Source organism: Maylandia zebra, linkage group LG7, assembly GCF_041146795.1.
Source record: "Maylandia zebra isolate NMK-2024a linkage group LG7, Mzebra_GT3a, whole genome shotgun sequence".
Taxonomy (NCBI): Eukaryota; Metazoa; Chordata; class Actinopteri; order Cichliformes; family Cichlidae; genus Maylandia; species Maylandia zebra.
In genome coordinates this window covers 37,323,101-37,342,313 of record NC_135173.1, presented here as the reverse complement: position 1 = coordinate 37,342,313, position 19,213 = coordinate 37,323,101, and the positions used below count along the sequence as shown (strand labels likewise).

General features: G+C 38.3%; 1 protein-coding gene across 2 annotated transcripts in view; it reads right to left on the bottom strand.

Moving 5' to 3' along the window:
- Positions 1–335: 335 nt before the first annotated feature.
- igsf9a (immunoglobulin superfamily, member 9a) overlaps positions 336–19,213 on the bottom strand; it is a 68,596-nt gene continuing 49,718 nt past the window's right edge. Inside the window, exons 13-22 of one of the 2 annotated variants that reach the window (XM_076886323.1) lie at positions 18,852–18,963; positions 17,126–17,316; positions 14,545–14,762; positions 14,102–14,186; positions 13,213–13,383; positions 12,787–12,823; positions 10,254–12,482; positions 9,458–9,531; positions 8,494–8,686; positions 336–6,465 (exon numbers count right to left, since the gene is read on the bottom strand). In XM_076886323.1, the coding sequence (XP_076742438.1) occupies positions 8,523–8,686; positions 9,458–9,531; positions 10,254–12,482; positions 12,787–12,823; positions 13,213–13,383; positions 14,102–14,186; positions 14,545–14,762; positions 17,126–17,316; positions 18,852–18,963 (3,281 nt within the window). In that variant the 3' untranslated portion in view covers positions 336–6,465; positions 8,494–8,522. Of the gene's footprint in view, positions 8,687–9,457; positions 9,532–10,253; positions 12,483–12,786; positions 12,824–13,212; positions 13,384–14,101; positions 14,187–14,544; positions 14,763–17,125; positions 17,317–18,851; positions 18,964–19,213 lie in introns of both variants that reach the window. The other variant, XM_004538420.4, reaches the window with a different exon arrangement.

The window sequence follows — 19,213 nt, the reverse complement described above, 5'->3', positions numbered from 1 at the left end:
AAGGTTAAATGTCAAAATACAATGGACAAATGTGTTATGTAGCTGCATTGCCAGAGTGCACACGACAGGAAATATATCACAATTTGCCTACGACATTTTTTTCCTAAAGTTATCTATTAGTGTGGGAATCAGTCCGCACGGGGATTCGGGAACTGTACTTTATCATATCTACTTTAAATAATCGAGAGAGAGAGAGAAATTAATAGAGGAAATATTTTACCAATTTTCAATTCATGGAAAACCATCGTCATGAGCAAAATGATTGGGACCATGTGTAATGATCGTGTTGCCTTTGAAATGGTTGCTTTAAAAACAGGGAACACTTTGCAACAGATTACCATCTTTTATTTATTTTTTTTAACCTTTACCTGAAGAAACCATAAAGCATGATAGGGTGGTCCCAGTACAGAGTCATACCAATAAATATAAATGACTGTAGATGAAAATAACAATATTTCTTAAATTGTAACTGAAACGAAGTTCAGTCGAAAGGTATCTGCAAATTTTTTATGTGCTTTATTTATAGATAGAGTAAGATATGTATAGGTATTTTGACTTTAGATCGTCTTCATTAGTGATCTATGATGATCAACTCCAGATGAGATGGAAAGAAGCAGATGAAAACATGAGTCATGTCATCTGAGGCTTACAAACCGAAAGCTCTAAACTTTAAACACTAAAATTCCAAAAGTTAAACTAAAAAGCTCAACTTTCTCAACAAGTACTTGCACTTGTTTTATAGTTTGGGAATATACTTTGGGTTTAATTTCTATGCCAGTCATAGTTCTCCCAGAAAGCCAAATTCTTCAAAAGGTTTGGATCAACAAAGTTCAATTGATTTTGAAAGCATTTATGCATACAAATCATTCAAAATGAGCAAAAGAGAATGCAAATCAGTTTAAGAATTCACTTTTACTCTCCTGCTGTGGGAGAGTCTATTCAATGTGTGTGAACACCTTTTGTCCAGTAAATGGCAAACAGTGAAATGGTTCAGGATTGTTTGTTAAAATATGACCGATGAGGCAAGGACCTCAACATAGTATTCATTTGCACACAAATGGCTATAACATTAAAAAAAAAAGTGAACTAACAAAATCACAATATGATAACACATTATTATAATGAAATATTTACACAGAAATCTGAATGTCTGACATAAAATACAACTTTCAAAACTGAGCAAATAACGATAGATCATATTTTTTCATGAGAAAATAAACAAGAAATCTTCAGCTATTATTTAAACATCAAGATGAACTCTGTTAAGTAGTTACAGTCACTTTTGCAACTTTGACAACATGTTTAATAAGCTTCATGTCACATATCACAAGGTTCATGTAAGTCATAATTGTTGAAATGAAAATAAATTCAACCATATAAATCCATATAGTGTGCTTTTAATAATATAGATGCATATATTTTCCTCATGATAAAAAAATAAGTCTCCATTTTTCGAGTCTTAGCTTCAGAAGTCTCGCATACAGTTAATTCAGTTAATGAAAAGAAATCCATTAAATATCAGTCAAATATAACTGTCATATTTCAAAGCCCTAAAAAGTGCTATATCACATCAATAGTGGCTGTGGAAAATTAGGCTTACTTATCTTCATGGTAAATGTTTCTTCTCAAGGACACAATAAACCGCCCCATATAATAAGGTCATCAATTCTGGATGAACACGCTTTGTAATCAATGAGAGAATAAGAAACACCCACTGCAAGGTTATTGCCCTTGGGATAGCAAGAACACAGATGTTTTTCAAAACCTCTGTCTCTTGGGTAAATGCCTAATTAAAGTGAAATAGGGGTTAAGAAAGATTGTGCTGTACAATAAAAGCAATACAACAGGAGAAAAGTCATTCTCTCCCCTGATGCTATTATTCCACTCTCTGCTGGGAGGCATTCAGAGAGGTAATTAACTTTGCTGACATGTTGTGAATTCTTGCCTCTTAGGCTGAATGCTGGATGTGTAGATAGACTGATTGAAAAAGTCCCATTTAGGTTTCCATCTTTAAATTATCCACGTCCAACCATATTTCCATGGTAATATTGCTGATAATCGCACTAATTTTACACTTGGCAGGAGATAATAGCCACAGCTTATCCTCAACAACAAGCATTAATTGCCATCCTCATTCTTTCTGCGATGCAAAATAAAATACCTGCTGTAGTTTGCTTAAGGATGAAAAAGCACAAAAAAATAATTACGACTGTCTGCACATCTAAAAACCTGGATGTCGTAGCATGAAAATGCTAGAACACTGAAGCTAGAAAGTATTAACCTGCATTTTACATGGGACGTTTGTTTTATTTTGTAGCTCTATAACATAATAGTAATGAAGATAACTAGATATTATCTATCAAGTGTTTTTTTTTTTCCCCCAGTGTCATGTTAAATATAGAATACATACACACATGCACGAAATATATAGATATTATATATGCTTGTTTTATCCAGCTTGCTTAAGCCCAGATTTATAGCAGTGTAACACTACAAAATAAACATGTCAACACTTGAAAAGGAGAAACCAGTCATTTTTTTGGCTTTTCTGCTTGTTAAATGACTTGTTAACTGACAGGAGTTGTGATATAATGAACTTTAATCTCAGGGTGACCTGTTTGTCTATTTTAATTATATATCTAATCATAGTTGAAAACCCATGTTTCCTCTAGCGATTTAAAAAGTACACACTGCCAACTTTTAATTGAGCCTCCAGGTAAAACAACTGAAGATCACTCTTAGGCCCCTTCAGTAATTGCGCTTTGAGATGGGCATGAGTGAGCCACTTAAGATGATGGAGAAAAAAATAGATTCCACATGAAATTAGTCTTTTTGAAAAGTTGCTGCAATCAATAACTTTGCACCCACAATGAAATTATATTAAGTTAAATGACTGACACCTGTGTGGCAAAGTAAGAGAGGCTACTCATAGCTAGTTGTATTATTTGCTTCTTGCGTCCAAGTTTCCAAAAATACTGTCATAACAAGGTTAAGATGGCTACAAAATAAGACGTTATTTTTCATAAATTCATGACAGCTGCCACTACTACACAACAAAAGTATTAAACTAGTGAAACTAAATTAAGAATTACCACTATTAAAGGTAGAAATATTGTAGGGAATAACAAAACAAGAAGGCCAACTACTGCTAAAATAAATCAGAGATTTTGTTAAATCAACATGTTTTGCTACTATGATACGGCACAGTGGCTAGCCTTGGAATTGTAGTATAATACATCAAGTGCAATACAACGCTTGCTGTTATCACCTAAAATGACAGTTACTGGCAAAATTAACCAGGAAATTCTGTTTCTAATCAAGTCAGAAGTCAATTTAAGAATAGAGAACTCTGTAATGACACTATAAGGTTATTAATTAAAAGATAATTAATTAATATTATGTTAATTACAAGGATATGTAACTAATCAGCCCATCAGAGGAGGTTAATTTATACAAAGAATTTTAAGTTATAAAGCACATTTAGTATCCAATCAATAGCCCAGTCTTTACATTGTCGAACAATTCCTTTCTTACCTAAAGTCAGAGACTGTGCAAATGATTAATTCACACCACTCTGGTAAAATTATGTCAAGTTCTTGTCATTTGAATGCTACACGTGTTTTCTGTTAGAAGAAGCTGTTGAACTACCTGTGCACAGGCTGCACTTGTACACACTCATTAATGTTTTCAGTGTTTGCTCTTTGCATTGTCAAATCTTTACTCCGCAGCCAGAGACAAGAAATACGTGTTTGTCCCACCCCATAATCTCTGATGTCAAAGAGATATAAAAGTCTAAATAAATGGAATTGCCGAGGATTAAAAAAGATGACTGTGACATTACCTCAGATCGTTTTCTCAGGATGGAGGTTGTCTGGTGCTGCGGTACTAATACCATTAGTATAATTGGAAGCTGGTTCATATGTAATACAAGCACTTTATCAGTCAGTGAAGTCAGTTGCCCACTCAGTGTCAAACGAGCAGAATGGAACTCAATATTTGTACGTCATCACAGATTGCTTCTACAGTTTACATTGTGCAAATGAAGTAGAGTGAGAAGAAAATTTTACTCCTTAATCTCTGTGAAAAGCAATATATATACTAAATTTTAAGGTCTATTTAGTATAGCTGATTTATGCTGTTGTTCAGTAACAAAACCTATCATCGTTTTCATAACTGATTATGCTAATGGTAAAGGTAAGATATTATGTTGTCAGCTTGCCTGGTAGTTTTTAACCAAGCTTAAGGCAGGGACCTAAGAAGGGATTAACTTTACCATGGCAAGGAAGGGCAACAGTGAACACTTCACATATACTCACAAATGTATGTAAAAAATTTAATAACAGAATTGGAAATCATTATGTTTTCTCAGGAAAATTAAAACTGCAAACTAGATCAGATATCCTTTTTCCATCTAAGGACGTAGTTCATGGATTTATGAAGAGGGGTTTGGGGGGGTTTGCCGGTGGTATGTAGTCTAGCATGGCTTTTGCTATTCAGTCTTTCTTTTTATAGAACAATATCTAGGATTTGATGCCACGTTTTCAGGGGCTTTGTAAAACCTGAAGAATTGATTAATTCAGAGTTTTTGCCAACTTTTTCTTCTTTAAGAGTTTGAGGTGTTTCTGATCATTAGAAGGACACTGGTTCATAATCAGGAGCTTATTTGCATTTTCTCTCCATTTTTATCTGGGCTTTGCATAATGTATATTTTAAGCTTTTAGTGCTGTACAAAAGACTATTTTCTATGACTTGTTACAGCAAAAAAGATGACAAATGTGTTTTGGCAAACTTGAATCTAAATGGAACTCAATTAAACATGTGAAAATGTTACGACAATAGCCCTTAAAGCCATAAATATATGTAGTGTTTCTTAGACTACAAGCCAAAATGCAAAATGGGCTGAACTTAACTTATTTTTCTCTACCCTCTTATTATTTTTTCTCTTTACCCTCTAGCAGATCATTACATGAAGGAACCTTTTAAAAACAAGCGCGTCCATGCTCACAGGTGTACACACGGGTGATCACACCCACAAACTACACCCTTTTTGGCTCCTACCTCAAAGCACACTGTGTTCTGTTGATCTTATGTGCTGCACAATAATGTTTAATATTTAGTATTTACTGTCATATTCTCATATATCATTGTGATGTTGTTTATTCTATTACTCTTGTTCTCTTCTGCTTGTTTTCTTTTTTCTTTCTCAGCAGGTGATCCAGGTGATTGATATATGCATTTTCTTTTTTTTCTTTTTTTTTTCTGCCCATTCTGTTGGTTTTTGTCTTTTGCCCTTCTCCCCCGTCCCTCTTCTCAGCTGTTTCTCTTTCCCTCTTTCTTTCTCCCCTTCTTTCCCCCAATCAAGTCTGTCCCGTATTCAGCAAGTGAAAATAAAATAAACAATAAAAGGTGAATCAAATGGACCATTACGGCAAGGCTGGGATGGTCAATTTGGTAAAGTGAATCCGTTGGGCATCTTTCTTTGCCTTTCGACAACAATTCTGATGGCAAAAGAGCCAAACGGGACAGGCCAAAAAAAAACCCCACTTATTTTTCTACAAATCTTTGCCATTTCAGTATTCATTCACTGTATAATCACACAGATTGTAAGTTTAACTTTGATATTCAATAAACATGAAGTCTCCAGTTACTTTCCAGCTATCTCAACTTTATAGAGGGGATGTAAGCACCTTTTTCTGGTCTGTGTATGACATCTCCTTTCAGTGAGACCTTCATTAGTTTCTAGCTTGGAGAGTCACTTCCTGGCATTTGCAAATAATTCAATCACTTCTTAATGGCCATAATAAACGAGAGCTCGCATTGAAGCTAATCCTCCTAAGTACACACAATAACTGAAAAAGGTAGCAGTATAACAATCAGCTTTATGAGCCTTTGCTATTATCCACAACTCTTTGTGAACAGGTTTCCTTAAAAGTGTATTATTATGCTTCATTACCACTTTTCAGTGTTGTGTTTTCCATTTTCTAATGTATATATATATGTTACATATTACCACCTATTTTGCACTAGTTATACTTGTAAAGGTAGGGCGAAAAAACCCAAACAAACAGAAAAAGCTGGTGCTGAATACAAATTGTCTGCAAAGCACTTAGGATTTTATCATTTCCCGACTTGAGGTACAATACGCACACCAGAAAATGAAAATGTTCTACAGAAGTGAAACACTGATTTGCAGTAAATGTAGCTGTTATGAGTGAATTTCAATTATAGGATGGATACCCCACAATGCTTTGGTACACTGCAGAGTTCTGAGTTAATTATTTGCTTGACTAATGTGCAGGCCTTAAGATAGAGGTTCAGCAACCAAAACCATTTTTTTCTTTTCCTTTCCTCCATTGTTCGTGAAGAAAAGAGCGTGGCGCATGGGTGCATTTCTTTTTCTCAGTAGGTTTACGGAAACAGTGAAACATTTGTGCTTGGTTTGATCCTCCAGGGGAAAAAAACAATCTGCAGTAGGAAAAGGAGGTTGGAAAAAATCAGTTTTTACAATTTGATATGGGAATTATTCCACACATTAATTAAAACTGATTTTTTATGTTATGAATTTGTTCCACTACGCGTTAAAACAAAGCAAACTCTTTAAACTTCTTAGTACCTAATCACACCAGCACGCCGAAAGCTGGCATTGCTTCTTTTTCCGCAAAATAGTGTGCCATTGAAAGGCATATTAAAAGATAAAAGCAAACCTTAACCTTGCATTGCTCACAACCACTGGCTTTAATAACATTTTGTTCTTTTTGTTAATCAAAATAATATCTGATACTCATGTTACTGAAGCCTGGTACACGTTTGTCATTCTTCCTGGGCTAAACAAATGACCAACATAGAAGTCATCGATATAAAAGTGCACATCAGTCCCTAGATGAGTGTCCTTGTACACATTCAGCCTGCAAATTTCTTTCAGTATCTGGATTTCAGTGTTGTTCTTCTTCTCTATGCTCTGCAGCATCCTTTAGCTTACCCACCACACGGCTAAAAATGTCTCTGGGCATAATGGTCACCAGCGGTGCAAATGTGTGAGTCAGTGTAGAAGAGAGTCTAAACTTAAACAAAAAGCAACATGCAGTGGGAACGGGGGAAAAAGACCTTCATACAACAGAATTTGCAGTCCTACAGCTCAGAAGTATGACTAGTATCCACTGATAAAAGCACAATATCCAAAAAGAGTTTGGCTTAAATAATAAAACTTTGGCTTGAATAAAACTTCTTGTGTTTTAGTGCTTTTCAGACTTACATTACACCAGTCTGATCTCTTGCAACTTTTAAGAAAAATACAACTTTCTCACGACTTCATACTCTTAATTAAACCTTCTTTTCTTACTTATTAAAAACTACAATCACCGTGTAATAAGAACCGCATAAAGCACTGCACAATTTTAGTTTCCTTCTATAAAGGTAAATTATAATGATCTCTGAGTTTTTGTTTTGGATTTTGGTTTTTCGACATTGAAAACATAGAAGTGCGTTTTGCACCATGGTATTAATATACTATTTGACTGGATGTGTGAAAATACACTCTGACAAGCAAAGCATTTAACTGGGGCCACTTTTCAGCAGCACTCTTATCTCCCAAGTGTTTTTTACGCACGTGTTGCTAGGAGGAAAAAAAGCATTGATTAGTCAGAGCTGACCCTTGCCAAATTAGGCAACACAATTTAATAAGGCTAATTTCCCTTTATGACCATAAAAAAATAAACAAGAAGAAATATGATCTTAGCTAACATGACCCTCTTCAATTGCTGAACATAATTAATGGTCTTGCTGCACTGAACAAGGAGACAGCATGGTGAGGAAGCCTTTCATTACACTGAGTAGATGTTGGGATTCTAAAAAAAAAAAAAGTTCAATCTCTGCTGGGAAATTATACTTCTAGAAAGATGGTTACACAAATTGTGCAACAGTGCAGCTGAATGACCTTCTGTATTTTAGTCATCTTCATTATTGGATGACATTTCATTAACATATCTGCTGTTAAACTCAAAGATGATAGATAATATTGAAAGCTCTATCCCAGCATAGACCAGTAACTTGATAATGACTGTGATCGTTTTGTCTTTTGTTTGGTTACTGAGTCATCCCTGGATGATGAATGCATATCAAAGTGCACAAGAAAACACGGTGACCAGATTTGATATTCGCAGATTGGCAGACAGTCTCAAAAGAAAATGTCGAAAGCATGATAGTTATGGGTCACAAAGGGAAACAAAGTTTAAAAGCATTGCATAAAGACAGAGATGGTTTTATGCCTCTACTACTTTTACTGGGACCTACATGTGTTGAAAATTATTCTTTTCAGTTGAGCTTAGCAAAGAGAATAGTCTAGTAAAAAAGGCAGTTCTGTACTGGCCTCGCTCTGTTTTTTCCCTTTTTTTTTTGATTGAAAGGGGAACTAAAATTGATCACACAAAGGCTCATATTCTGCCGCATGCACTTTTTTGTCGACATTGATGCGAGTCAGTAAGTGAAAGGACACACCAGGTGAGACGAGCCAAAGGCTGGCAGTGTCAGAACAGCACAGTGTCTGGTTCTAGCTCAGCAGAGCAGCTGCTTTGATGCTCTGGGAGCCGAGAAATCTGACTGCAATTTTTCAGTGCCTTAGTGGAGCGCTGCATGCTGGGTAGGCTGCGGCACAGATCAGGCTTCAGCAGATTCATTGAAGGAAACAGGCCTGTAGGTAAAAAGAAACTTGTGAAATTGTGGTATCTGTGAGTTTCCTGATATTTTACAGCAGATTTCACTTCATTAAAATTGTGCACCCTGTAGGCTTTTGTCCCTTATATCTTAAACACCCAAAGATGTGAAACCCTCATAGGCTACAGGTTGGAAATTAAATATTGGCTTCTGACAGCAGGTTAACTTTCAAGTCAATTCACTGGAGCTAAATAGTGAAAACATCTGAAGTTTCTCTTAATTTGTGCTTGCAATATGTAGTCACAAACATCCCCAGATCAAATACGAGTTTGCTAAGTATTCCATATAAAGAATAATTAATGTAATATAATAATTAATTCAAGCTAAAATACATGCATCTTGTTAGCATCTTGCACCTGTGTGTGCTGGATCCGAGATATATGCACATTCAAGAGGAAGATGCACATTAAAGAGTCATTAGAACAAGTGATTGTCATTTGTATTTTTAGTTCAGTTATACAGCTCACAGTCTGAAATGCTGGAGAGCTAATGTTCCATTGTCGTTACACATTTAAACAGAAACAATTTGCATAATGTCTCTGCCCTTATTCAGTGTCCCCATCCATGAGGAGTATTACATTCCCACAGGTTAAATGGTGTGGATTTTTCTATTGATTTGAGGATCATAAACCACACAACAATCACATAAATTGCTCAGTGAGTTTCAGCAGATTTATACAGCTTTCCACCTTGTCTGTACCCAAGCATAAGCCATATAAGAATATAACAAGAATATAAAAATGCTTACTGTGAACGTCAGCAGGTTGTGAGCAGAAATCAGTAGCATCCCACTCGTAGTTCTCATCGACAGAGACCTTTCTCCTAGAGAGGACATAAAACAAGGCATGTTTAATGCACGCTCACACACACTCATGACTGTCTACAAATGGAAAAGTACTATGAGCCACACTTTGAGTTCTCCCAGCAAAGAATAAACTATTTCATGTTTTTTGCTTCATAGTTTGTCAGACGGAGCAGAATGCTGAAGGTGTGCTTGCAAATATTCAGAAATCTTTAATATTATCATCATTTTTTTAAACAGTTATTAAATGCTTTCCTGTAGAACAAAGAAACTCTATAATCTCCATCTCATTCTCAGTTATGAAATATATTTTGCTTTATGCAATATATCAGTGTTTGATGTTGATTTTGATTCAAATGGATTAAATTATTTTGATGTTGTTCACACTGTATTCCAAAAAATAACAACACACAAACATCATCAGATGCTCTTCTATCTTGATAGAGTTTATACAAAAATGCAGGATTAAATTCCTTTTTTAAAAAACTTCTTTTTAACTTTTTGATATGTTTTAAAGAATAACCTTGCTCTAAAGTTTGGTTTTCTAAAATTGGGTATACAGCATATTACTGTAATCTGAAAACACAATGTGCAATGTCTTTCTATAATTACATTAAATTGCATATTAGGCTAACCTTGAAAGCCTTGTATTTATCATACAGGGTTTATTCAAGTTGCAAATGTAATCCCACACATTTTGTTCTATACAACATAATTTCCGTTATTCATTATGGCTTAATACCTTTGGCTTGATTCCATTTTGTTATTTTGTATGTCCTGGGTGTTCCCCTGGGTGTCCTCTATAGTCTCAGGTGAGCTTATGAGTGTTGGAGAAAGGTTACACATGGAAAGGCGCCCATTACTGGGCTCCATGCTTCCTAGGCCACTGCTGGCATAACTGCTGTAGCTGCTGCCAGACTCTGGCACTCCATCGTAGCCTCCTGCCTCCAATTCCAGTACCTCATGAGCATCGGTGTTGGGCAGTAAGCATATAGCGGCTCCTTTCACGGCCTCCAAATAACCTCCCTCCTGTTCCATGTCCTCCTGGTATTCCCCTGGCATTGTGGCAGCACTGGGTACAAGACAGGTCTCTCTTCTTGGTTCGTAATGACAAGGCACATTAGGATTTATTGTGGGCCTTTCTGGATGGTTCATTGAAAATAGAGGGTCAGCAGCAGCAGGAGTTAAATAGGTGGCATATTTGGTATCTGCATGATCATTTGGAGGAGAGCTGGAAATCTTCCTAGGAGGAGCACTTTGAGGTTTCCAGAACAGCGAGTCTGGAGGACAAGATGATGGAGCAGAGCAGTTTTCTTGGCTAAGAGAGTCTATCCATGCATCAGGAGTCAGGAAATTGCTTTCCTTCCGTCTTCTCAAGTCTAGACTCTGACTTCGCTGCTTAGAGAGTGATATTTTAGAGCCTTGGCTCGCAGCTTTCCACATGTGTGGTTCTAAAGGTTGCGAAGAATCTGGGACCCTGAATATATCATCCACAGAAACAGGGCCACGGCAGTTCAAGCTTGTGCTCCTCCTCATATCATGATGCCGACCTCTGCGGGTCAGTGTGTGCCCTTGTACATGAGATGCAATTCGTTGGTGCAACATTGGCTTTGCAGGCCGCACATGACACATCTCAAAGTGTGGCTCATCTACACTCATCTCAACACACAAATCTTCACCAGTGGGTTTGGGGAGCACTACCTCCACATTTGAAGAGCCTGGCAACGCATCAAGAGCTGAATTAGATCTTTCAGTGTATTTATTGCTGTAGAAAGACAATGTTGAAAGGCTGCCATGACTAAGATTGTTCTGTCTCTGTGCCTCAGAACATGAATCATTTGTTTGCATATCTAGGCCTGTGGATTGTGGTGAATCATTATAGCTTTCTGGTGCTGCCCCTGCTCTTTCATGTCTCTGGTGCTCTAGGGAAAGATGTGGGAGAGTTAATCTGGCTTTCGAAAAACTGCCTGCCTCCGCAGATTGAAAGGAAGTCTGTTTGGGCAAAAACGGAGAAGAATGACGATTGCTGGACTTTAAATATGAGGGAGCTGCAGCTGATGATGCGTTGAGATGGGTCCTGGATTGAATCAAAGTGGGTGGAGAAACAAGAGGATGCGTTTCCCAGTAGGAAGAAGATGATGATAAAAAGCTTGGTGAGAAACAACGGTTCTCCTTGCTGGCTGGGGAGTATCTGTGTGGCAAGGTGCTGCTCTTGTATTCCCATAAAAGCTCATTGCCACCATCCTCCCTCCTCTTTAAGTCTGACTGCTCGTGCTTTGTGGAGTTTCTTTCTAACGTGTACCACTGCAGCTCCCTCTCTAGTTCCTCCCTCTCCTGAGCCAGCTTCAGGCAGCGGTGCAGGTTCCCCCTTTCCCTCTCATGTTCCATTTGGAGCACCAGAGCGCTTGCAGTTGTAGATGGCTGACCAAGGCCAGCTCGGATATGTGGAAGCACTGGAAATACGGGAGTCATTTCTCTGTCGTGATGATGAATAGTGGCCAAACTACTGTCAGAGCACAAGCTGCTGAGTTCAGGAAAGCCATCATAACTTGACTTCTTGCAAGGCGGGAGATCAACAGAAAGCACAAATGGACGGTCTTTCCTGTCTTCCTTCTCCGAGTGCAGTGACACAGACCTTCGAACTTTAGAGTGTTGGTCATACCTTACACTTTTCTTGCTGTGAACACTCAGAGTCTCAGTGTCATACGGTGGGAGTGTGAATCGCCCATCTGGACCTCTAGAGATCATCTCAATTGAAGGAGAAATTAGAGATGTTGTTTTAGTGAGGCTGTCTCTGCTGTACTTGGACATAAGATGCTTCCTCCGATTATTATTCTCAGTGCTAAATGAGGAACAGTCTGTCTGCAAAGAAGAGGAGGTGGTGGTAGAGGAAGATGTGGGATAGTGGGAGCTGGCTGGAAGCAGGCTTTTCTTCAGCACACTGTCTGGAGTGCTGGTGCCTGAAGTCTTTCTGTGAGGGAGAGAGAGAAAAAGAGGGAAAGGGAGGGGTGACAGAAGAAAATTGTAAGAAAAACTGGAGGTGTGAGGGGAAGAGAAATAGAGGCAGAGAAAATAAGACTGAGCAAAAGTGAAAGAGGGGGCGGGAGAAATATATAGAGAGAGACCAAAACAGCAGCAGCAGCAGAGGATGAGGAAGGAAACAAAAATATGCAATAGAAAATAACTGAAGTGCTGGCATTTTCAGCACACTTAAAGGAAGGCAGAGGGAAAGGTGAATGGAAGGTATTATAATGAAATGATAAAGGGGTACTTACATTGATGGGGAGCATTTATAGATGGCAGTTGGGGGCTCTGAAAGGAAGGGAGAGGGGCAAGATGGTATCTGACTCAGTAGGATACAACCACACTGACCAAGACGTAAAAACATAATCAACCGTAATAAGAGCCCATTATAGGTCCCGAGGCACCCAGGCTTGTCCAAAAAGTTAATTACACTTACATTTATCAGCCACTAATGAGAAATTACCCTAATTAGCAAGTAATGTAAATGACATCAATAACTTTTACAAGTGAATGGACGAAGGGGGTGGACAAGAGGAGCGCCAAATCCATGCAGTGGGCCATGATTTATATAATGGATTGAAAGTGCTTTCAATATTTTATTGAATAAATGATTATATTCATGATGCAGTTCATCAAAGTGAGTGTCTGCTGTGTCTCTGGAGTGAGGAGCATTTTACCATCGCTCTTCTTTCTGCGGCGCTGGTTCCTCTTGCGGTTGATGATGCAGGCGGACCCCAGCAGCAAGACCAGGGCCAACAACATGAAGCCGACCCCACCCAGGACACCGGCCAGTAACGACTCTGGGACGAACTCCAGGAGCCGGGAAGTGGACGGGTAAATCTCCATACCTGTGACATGATATAGATATATATGTATATATGCATATATATATATATGTGTGTGTGTGTGTGTGTGTGTAGATGGAGAGAGAAGGATATAGATGGATAGAACTATAGGATTACCTAAATATATACTTGATTAAAGGGGAAAGCACAAACTTGAGAACAATAGCAACAACAGAATAATACTAAAACAATGAATTTACATTCTACATGATTAAAAGGTTTTTAGGTAGATTTAATCTCCAGTCTACATCCCTGATAATAATAATGTTCATCAAATCAGCAACTTAATTATTTTGCATAACTTAATCTGTCAGATGTAAAACTGAGATTATCAGCAGAGCTGTGTTAATCAACAGGATATTGTTTTGGTGCTGATGGTCCTACACCATTAGGGGTTGCAGATTTCTGTTTAATATCTCTGTACTCTAGCTAATGTAACATTCATGCCATATTCACATAATAATAAGAAAAGTGCAAATTCAATCACTAACTCTTTTGAGAAGTTATTAGTGGAGCCATTTCAATCATTCAGGCTTCTAATGGACAGCTTTCCCTGAGGCCCTGCTCTAATTTTAGTCTAACGCTGGGAACAGAGGGATGGGATAAGAAATATAGAAAGAGGGGGGAAAGAGTTAGGACAAGGAGACTGAGGAAGTAGAATGGGTTCAAACAGAAGGTGGGGAACAAATGTGAAGTGAGCAAGGTTGCTCACCAAACCTACCTGCAGTGGAGACATTGACTGATGGACTGGGCTCGCTCAGCAAGTCCCCACGTCGAGATAGAAGTCGCAGCTCGTACACACAGTCCTGAGACCAGCATCCGCACACACACAAACACACACACACAGTGGGGAGGACAGAGGATGAAACCACACTTTGTCAACACCGGATTGTGCTTGCAATGCTAATGACGTTCATTTGAATTCATGTAGGCCTATACAGGAGAGAAAGAGGAAGGATGAAACAGACTGGAGGAGAAAAAAAAAAAGGCAACGCATGCAGATTGAAATATGACAGAAAAGTGATGACTGCCATGAAGTGTGTATAATTGAGAGTCTGAAAAAGTAAAACCACGGAAGGAAAGCTTAGATAAAAATCTCAAAGGCATTCAACAGGGAGCATGGACTGATTAGTCTCGCAGGGAGCAGCGTGTCTGGCGTGTTACCTTGTGCAGACCCGGAACCACTATCTCGCTACTGTTGGCACTGATGTCCTCGTCCAAATTAAACCACTCCCCTTGCTCGGTGCGGGATTGGAGAACAAAGCCAGTGACGGGAGGGTGCTGTGCTTCAGAAAGGGACCATTGCAGAACAACACCTGCTGAACTCCGATTAGCTGACAGCAATGCAGGGGGCTTTAGTTTATTTTTCCTTGGTGGAGGATCTGATGCAGAGAGAATGAGAAAGAGCTTCAGTCGATCAGCTTGATATGCTCTGGCGGAAAAATTAAATTACACCAGAGGAAATTGCTACAGCCACTGATGCTCAATCTTCAGAATGTGAGGGGAATAAGAGAGAGGTTGACATTAGTCTTTTGCAGTGTACCAAACAAGAAACACATAGTCATCTTTATGCAGTTTGGTAAATTCAAGACTTTTTGATAAAACATATCCATCCATCCAATTTTATCTATCTAATTCCTAACTGAAACCACTGATATAGCATGCTTACTCCTTATTTTCAGGATTATCATATTATTATAATTAACTGCTGCCATGAATGTTTAACAAAGACAAACTAACGTGATCAGGTTGTTTGTTTCCCCTGAGTCTAGCCTTTATTTTATTTTTTTTGGCTCCCAACATAAATATCTTAAAAAATAAAAATCTAAATGTTATCTTTTTACTTCCTATCCAATGGATTTCACCTTCAAATTAATTTCCATGATCTCTCAGATGTCTCACAGATATATTTTCTCTGACTGGAATGAAAAAAATGTTTCTAGCAAGGAAAAGAAAAATCTGCATTTAACAACATTTCCACAGACTGCAACAGCCACAACTCCAGCCTTCACGAGTCTGAGGCAGAGGACTAAACGGATTTTAATGTACTATCCATTCATCTATGAAGAAAAGAGTAGTGCCACTGGGTGTATAAACATTGCATTTTAATGTTGGTTTTTGCCCTAAGCTAAATTTTGATAATTTTTTGATGACACCAGAGAGCTGTAAATCACACAAAATACCTTTGAACATATGGGCCCAATGCTGGAAAAAAAAAAAAAGTTAAACATGAAAAAGAGTGACAGGCATGCTGGCAGCTCTCTCTATTTATACTGCTCTGACAGTGCTTACATGCTAAGCTTTATATATGTTTTTATCTCCGTTTAGTGTCTTAGCATTATTTAGCGCAAGCTAATGGGGATATCGCTAGTTTAAAGTAAAAAAAAAAACTTTATATTAGACAAAGATCACTTGAGTGAATACAAAATGTAATTTAAAAAAAAGCTATCCAAACCTATGTGAAAAAGTAACCTATGAACAATGATCTGAAACACACCAGCAAGTCCACCTCTGAATTGTTCAAACAGACAAAACAAAGGTGAGCTAGTCAAAGTTTGGAATTAAATTCAAATGAGATGGTTTTGCATGACCTAAATCGGGCCTTTAATGCTTGAAAACCCTCTAGCGTGCCTGAATTAAAACAATTCTACAAAGAAGAGTGGGCCAAAATTGCTCCCCAGCGATAAGAAGGTTATTAGATTTAGGGCCAACTTTTTTTGGGCAGGGATAGCTCAGTAGGTAGAGTGGTTGCCCCATGATCGGAAGGTCGGGGGTTCGATTCCCCTTAACAGCTACCCTGAGGTACCCCTGAGCAAGGTACCGTCCCTACACACTGCTCCCCGGGCGCCCAATGGCTGCCCACTGCTTCACTGAGTGAATGGGTTAAATGCAGAGAGCAATTTCCCCACGGGGCACAATAATGTACACACTTTCTTCTTCTTCTTCTTCTTTTCCACACACAGGCACAGGTAGGTTTGCTTAAAAATTAAATTATATCATCATTTAAAAACTGCATATATTATTCATTTAGTTGACCTTGTCTAACATTAATTTTTTTTTATTTGAAACGTGTAGCAAACATAAAAAAGAAAAATAAGAAATCGTGAAGAGAGGAAATCCTGTTTCACTGCACTGTATTTTGTTTCCAGTTTGTGTCACTACAGGAATGCTTAAATGGGATCAAAGAATGCTATAAGAGTTGCAATGAGTGTGCAGACCTTTTGTTTTATGTGTTTATTTGGCATTTTAAGTCTGTATTTAAAAGTAGCAATAGTGAGATAAGAAACAACACATGTATGCGAACCAGTTAATCAATTTTTGGACCGAGCCTGAAATGTGAAAGACGTGAAAGATGAGATAAACCCATTAGGTTTCATCTTCTAGGCACGACTGAAAATGATGTTTAGGTTTGTGCTGGGGAATAGACCAACTGATGAAATAACTTACAGACTTCTTCAGTCACAAAGTTAGTTGTACTGCAAGAACATTATTATTGTCACTGAGAGCTGACTCGTGTATTTATCACACAACAGCTAAAGTTTGCTTTTGGCCTTTGGGCAGAATTAACCTTAATTAGCTGCAGCTGAGAGTGAGGAGGAATACAAACATCTGATAATAGATGTGTTAGCTTTGGAGCTTTGGAGTGAATCAGACAGCAAATCTCCATTTTGTGCCAAAATAAGATCATCCTTTGAAATTGCAGCTCCGTAGACAGATTTAGATAAAACCAGGGGATGATACTGACCCAAAGTCCGTGTAGTGGCGATGTCACTGAAGGGGCCAGTTCCCATTTTATTCTGAGACAGGATACTGAACTGGTAGTCGGTGGAAGGAGACAGGCCTGTCACCTGCAGCCTAGTGCCAGAGGAGGGGGGCACAGGCACAGAGAACCAGTCCTGCTTCCCATCATCATCACTTGCTGAAATCTTTTTCACCCTGCAGAGGAGGCGAGACAAAGAGAAAAGGAGTGAGAACAAAAGAGGAGCAGGGAATTCTGGGAGTGTGATTTTATGAAACATGACAGAAAAGTAGGTTTCATTAAACATTCATATTCGTCATCAGCTCCAGAATGTGTGGCAGAGACGGCACTGATGTATCCTGTGAAATTGCACAGAGAGCTTGCAACTCCAATTATAGTGATTTTCATGTTTCTACCAGAGCTGAGGTTCTACACGTCTTTTCTCTACAGAGAAAATTACCTGACCTTAAGGCTAAAAAATACCCTATTCACCTATTCAAAAACAGCAGAAGAAATATTAATACCAGTTTCAGAAAAGCAGGTTTTTTTTGTTTTTAAATGATGACTTGGACTCCATCAGTGCTACTGGTAACATTAACATGGTTAAGCTGACTTTCTCTTTTGATATTCAAGTGTACAAAGAATTCAGTGCGGAGACCTTATTTTACTGTGTTCTGCAACAAGCAAATCACTTTTATTAGGAAAATTACAAGAGCAGAGACTTGTTTCATTTTCAAGAGGAATAAAAAGCTGCCCAAAGAGCTATAACACATATGCATGATTTTTAACATTTCTTCTGCTAGACGCAACAAAGTGCAACAAGAACATGTTTTTTTTTAAAAAATCATTTGTGAACATAACTGAAACGTATGGTGATTAAAGTTTCAATAGGTATAACTTTCACATTATACCCAAATATCCTTATATGCTGAACTTCTTATAGTAAGACGATCATCCTCTTGCTTTTCTCACTGTAGTATTTTCATTTAACCTGTGGTCACGGCAACACATGCTGTGACCACAGGCTATCAAAGGAAGCTGCAGCCAAGACTCGGGAGGTTGTTTATCCTTCATGGCTGATCTATTTTAGTATTTTTGAAGTCGTTTAGATTTATTTATGTGCTCCTTACTGTAGCACTGACCCAGTTCCCTCTCAAGGATTAAGACAGCTCATCTCATGTTCATCTGATGTAGCACTCTCAGGTTACAGTGTGGTCTTTGAAGAACTTTTGTGTATCTCTGTACTAGTATTCTCTGACATAAAAAATACATAGTGATCTAAATATAGTTTATTATTTATTTCTTGAAATTAATTAGAAAATATACACTTCGTGTTCATGCTAAACTTTATTTTTAACAGTGCACACATAATTCTGGTTGTTTTTGACCAAGTTCCACCAATTTAAGATTCCTTTTATTCTCTCCACCACACCACAAGCATATCTAAAACAAAATCCATTCATCTATGATTCATCAGAACAAAAGTGCTGATTCACAGGAAAAGAAAGTAGGCAGATTATCCTCTCTTTTGTCAGTAACCTTGTATTGTAGCTAGCATGGCCACTGCATTATAAAGTAATGCTCTGTAGCAGCGTTTTTTTTTATTGAAGCTGCCAACAAGTGATAACAGATAAATGAACTCCTCATTCGGGAGATCAATAGAGTGATACCACTGCTGTCGATGGCTGCCATGGTTACTGCCCGAAAAGAAAGTGGGTGGCTTTACACCCACCAAACTGAAAATGTCTGTGCTGATCCTCCATCAAAGCCTGCCTCCCAGGATATGTTGGCCTGCTTCACCCCTGGAGACACGGACAGAGAGGTAGCCGCATGGGGACTGGTTCCTGTAATGGAGGGAATGGAGAGGTGTTGATGGAAATCGGCCAGCACTTCAACTACCTGGAGTTTAGAGGCCATCTCTCTCTGTACCACATTTATCCATCGGAGGCGGAGTGGAGGCACAGGCATCTGGCCTGTGCTGGGTGTAATAAAGGTTTACACAGGTATACAGAAAATAATTTGGGAAAGTAAAAACTAAAAATGTGCACAGCTCATGTAATCACTGTGTGGTTATGGTATTGTTAGACAGGACTC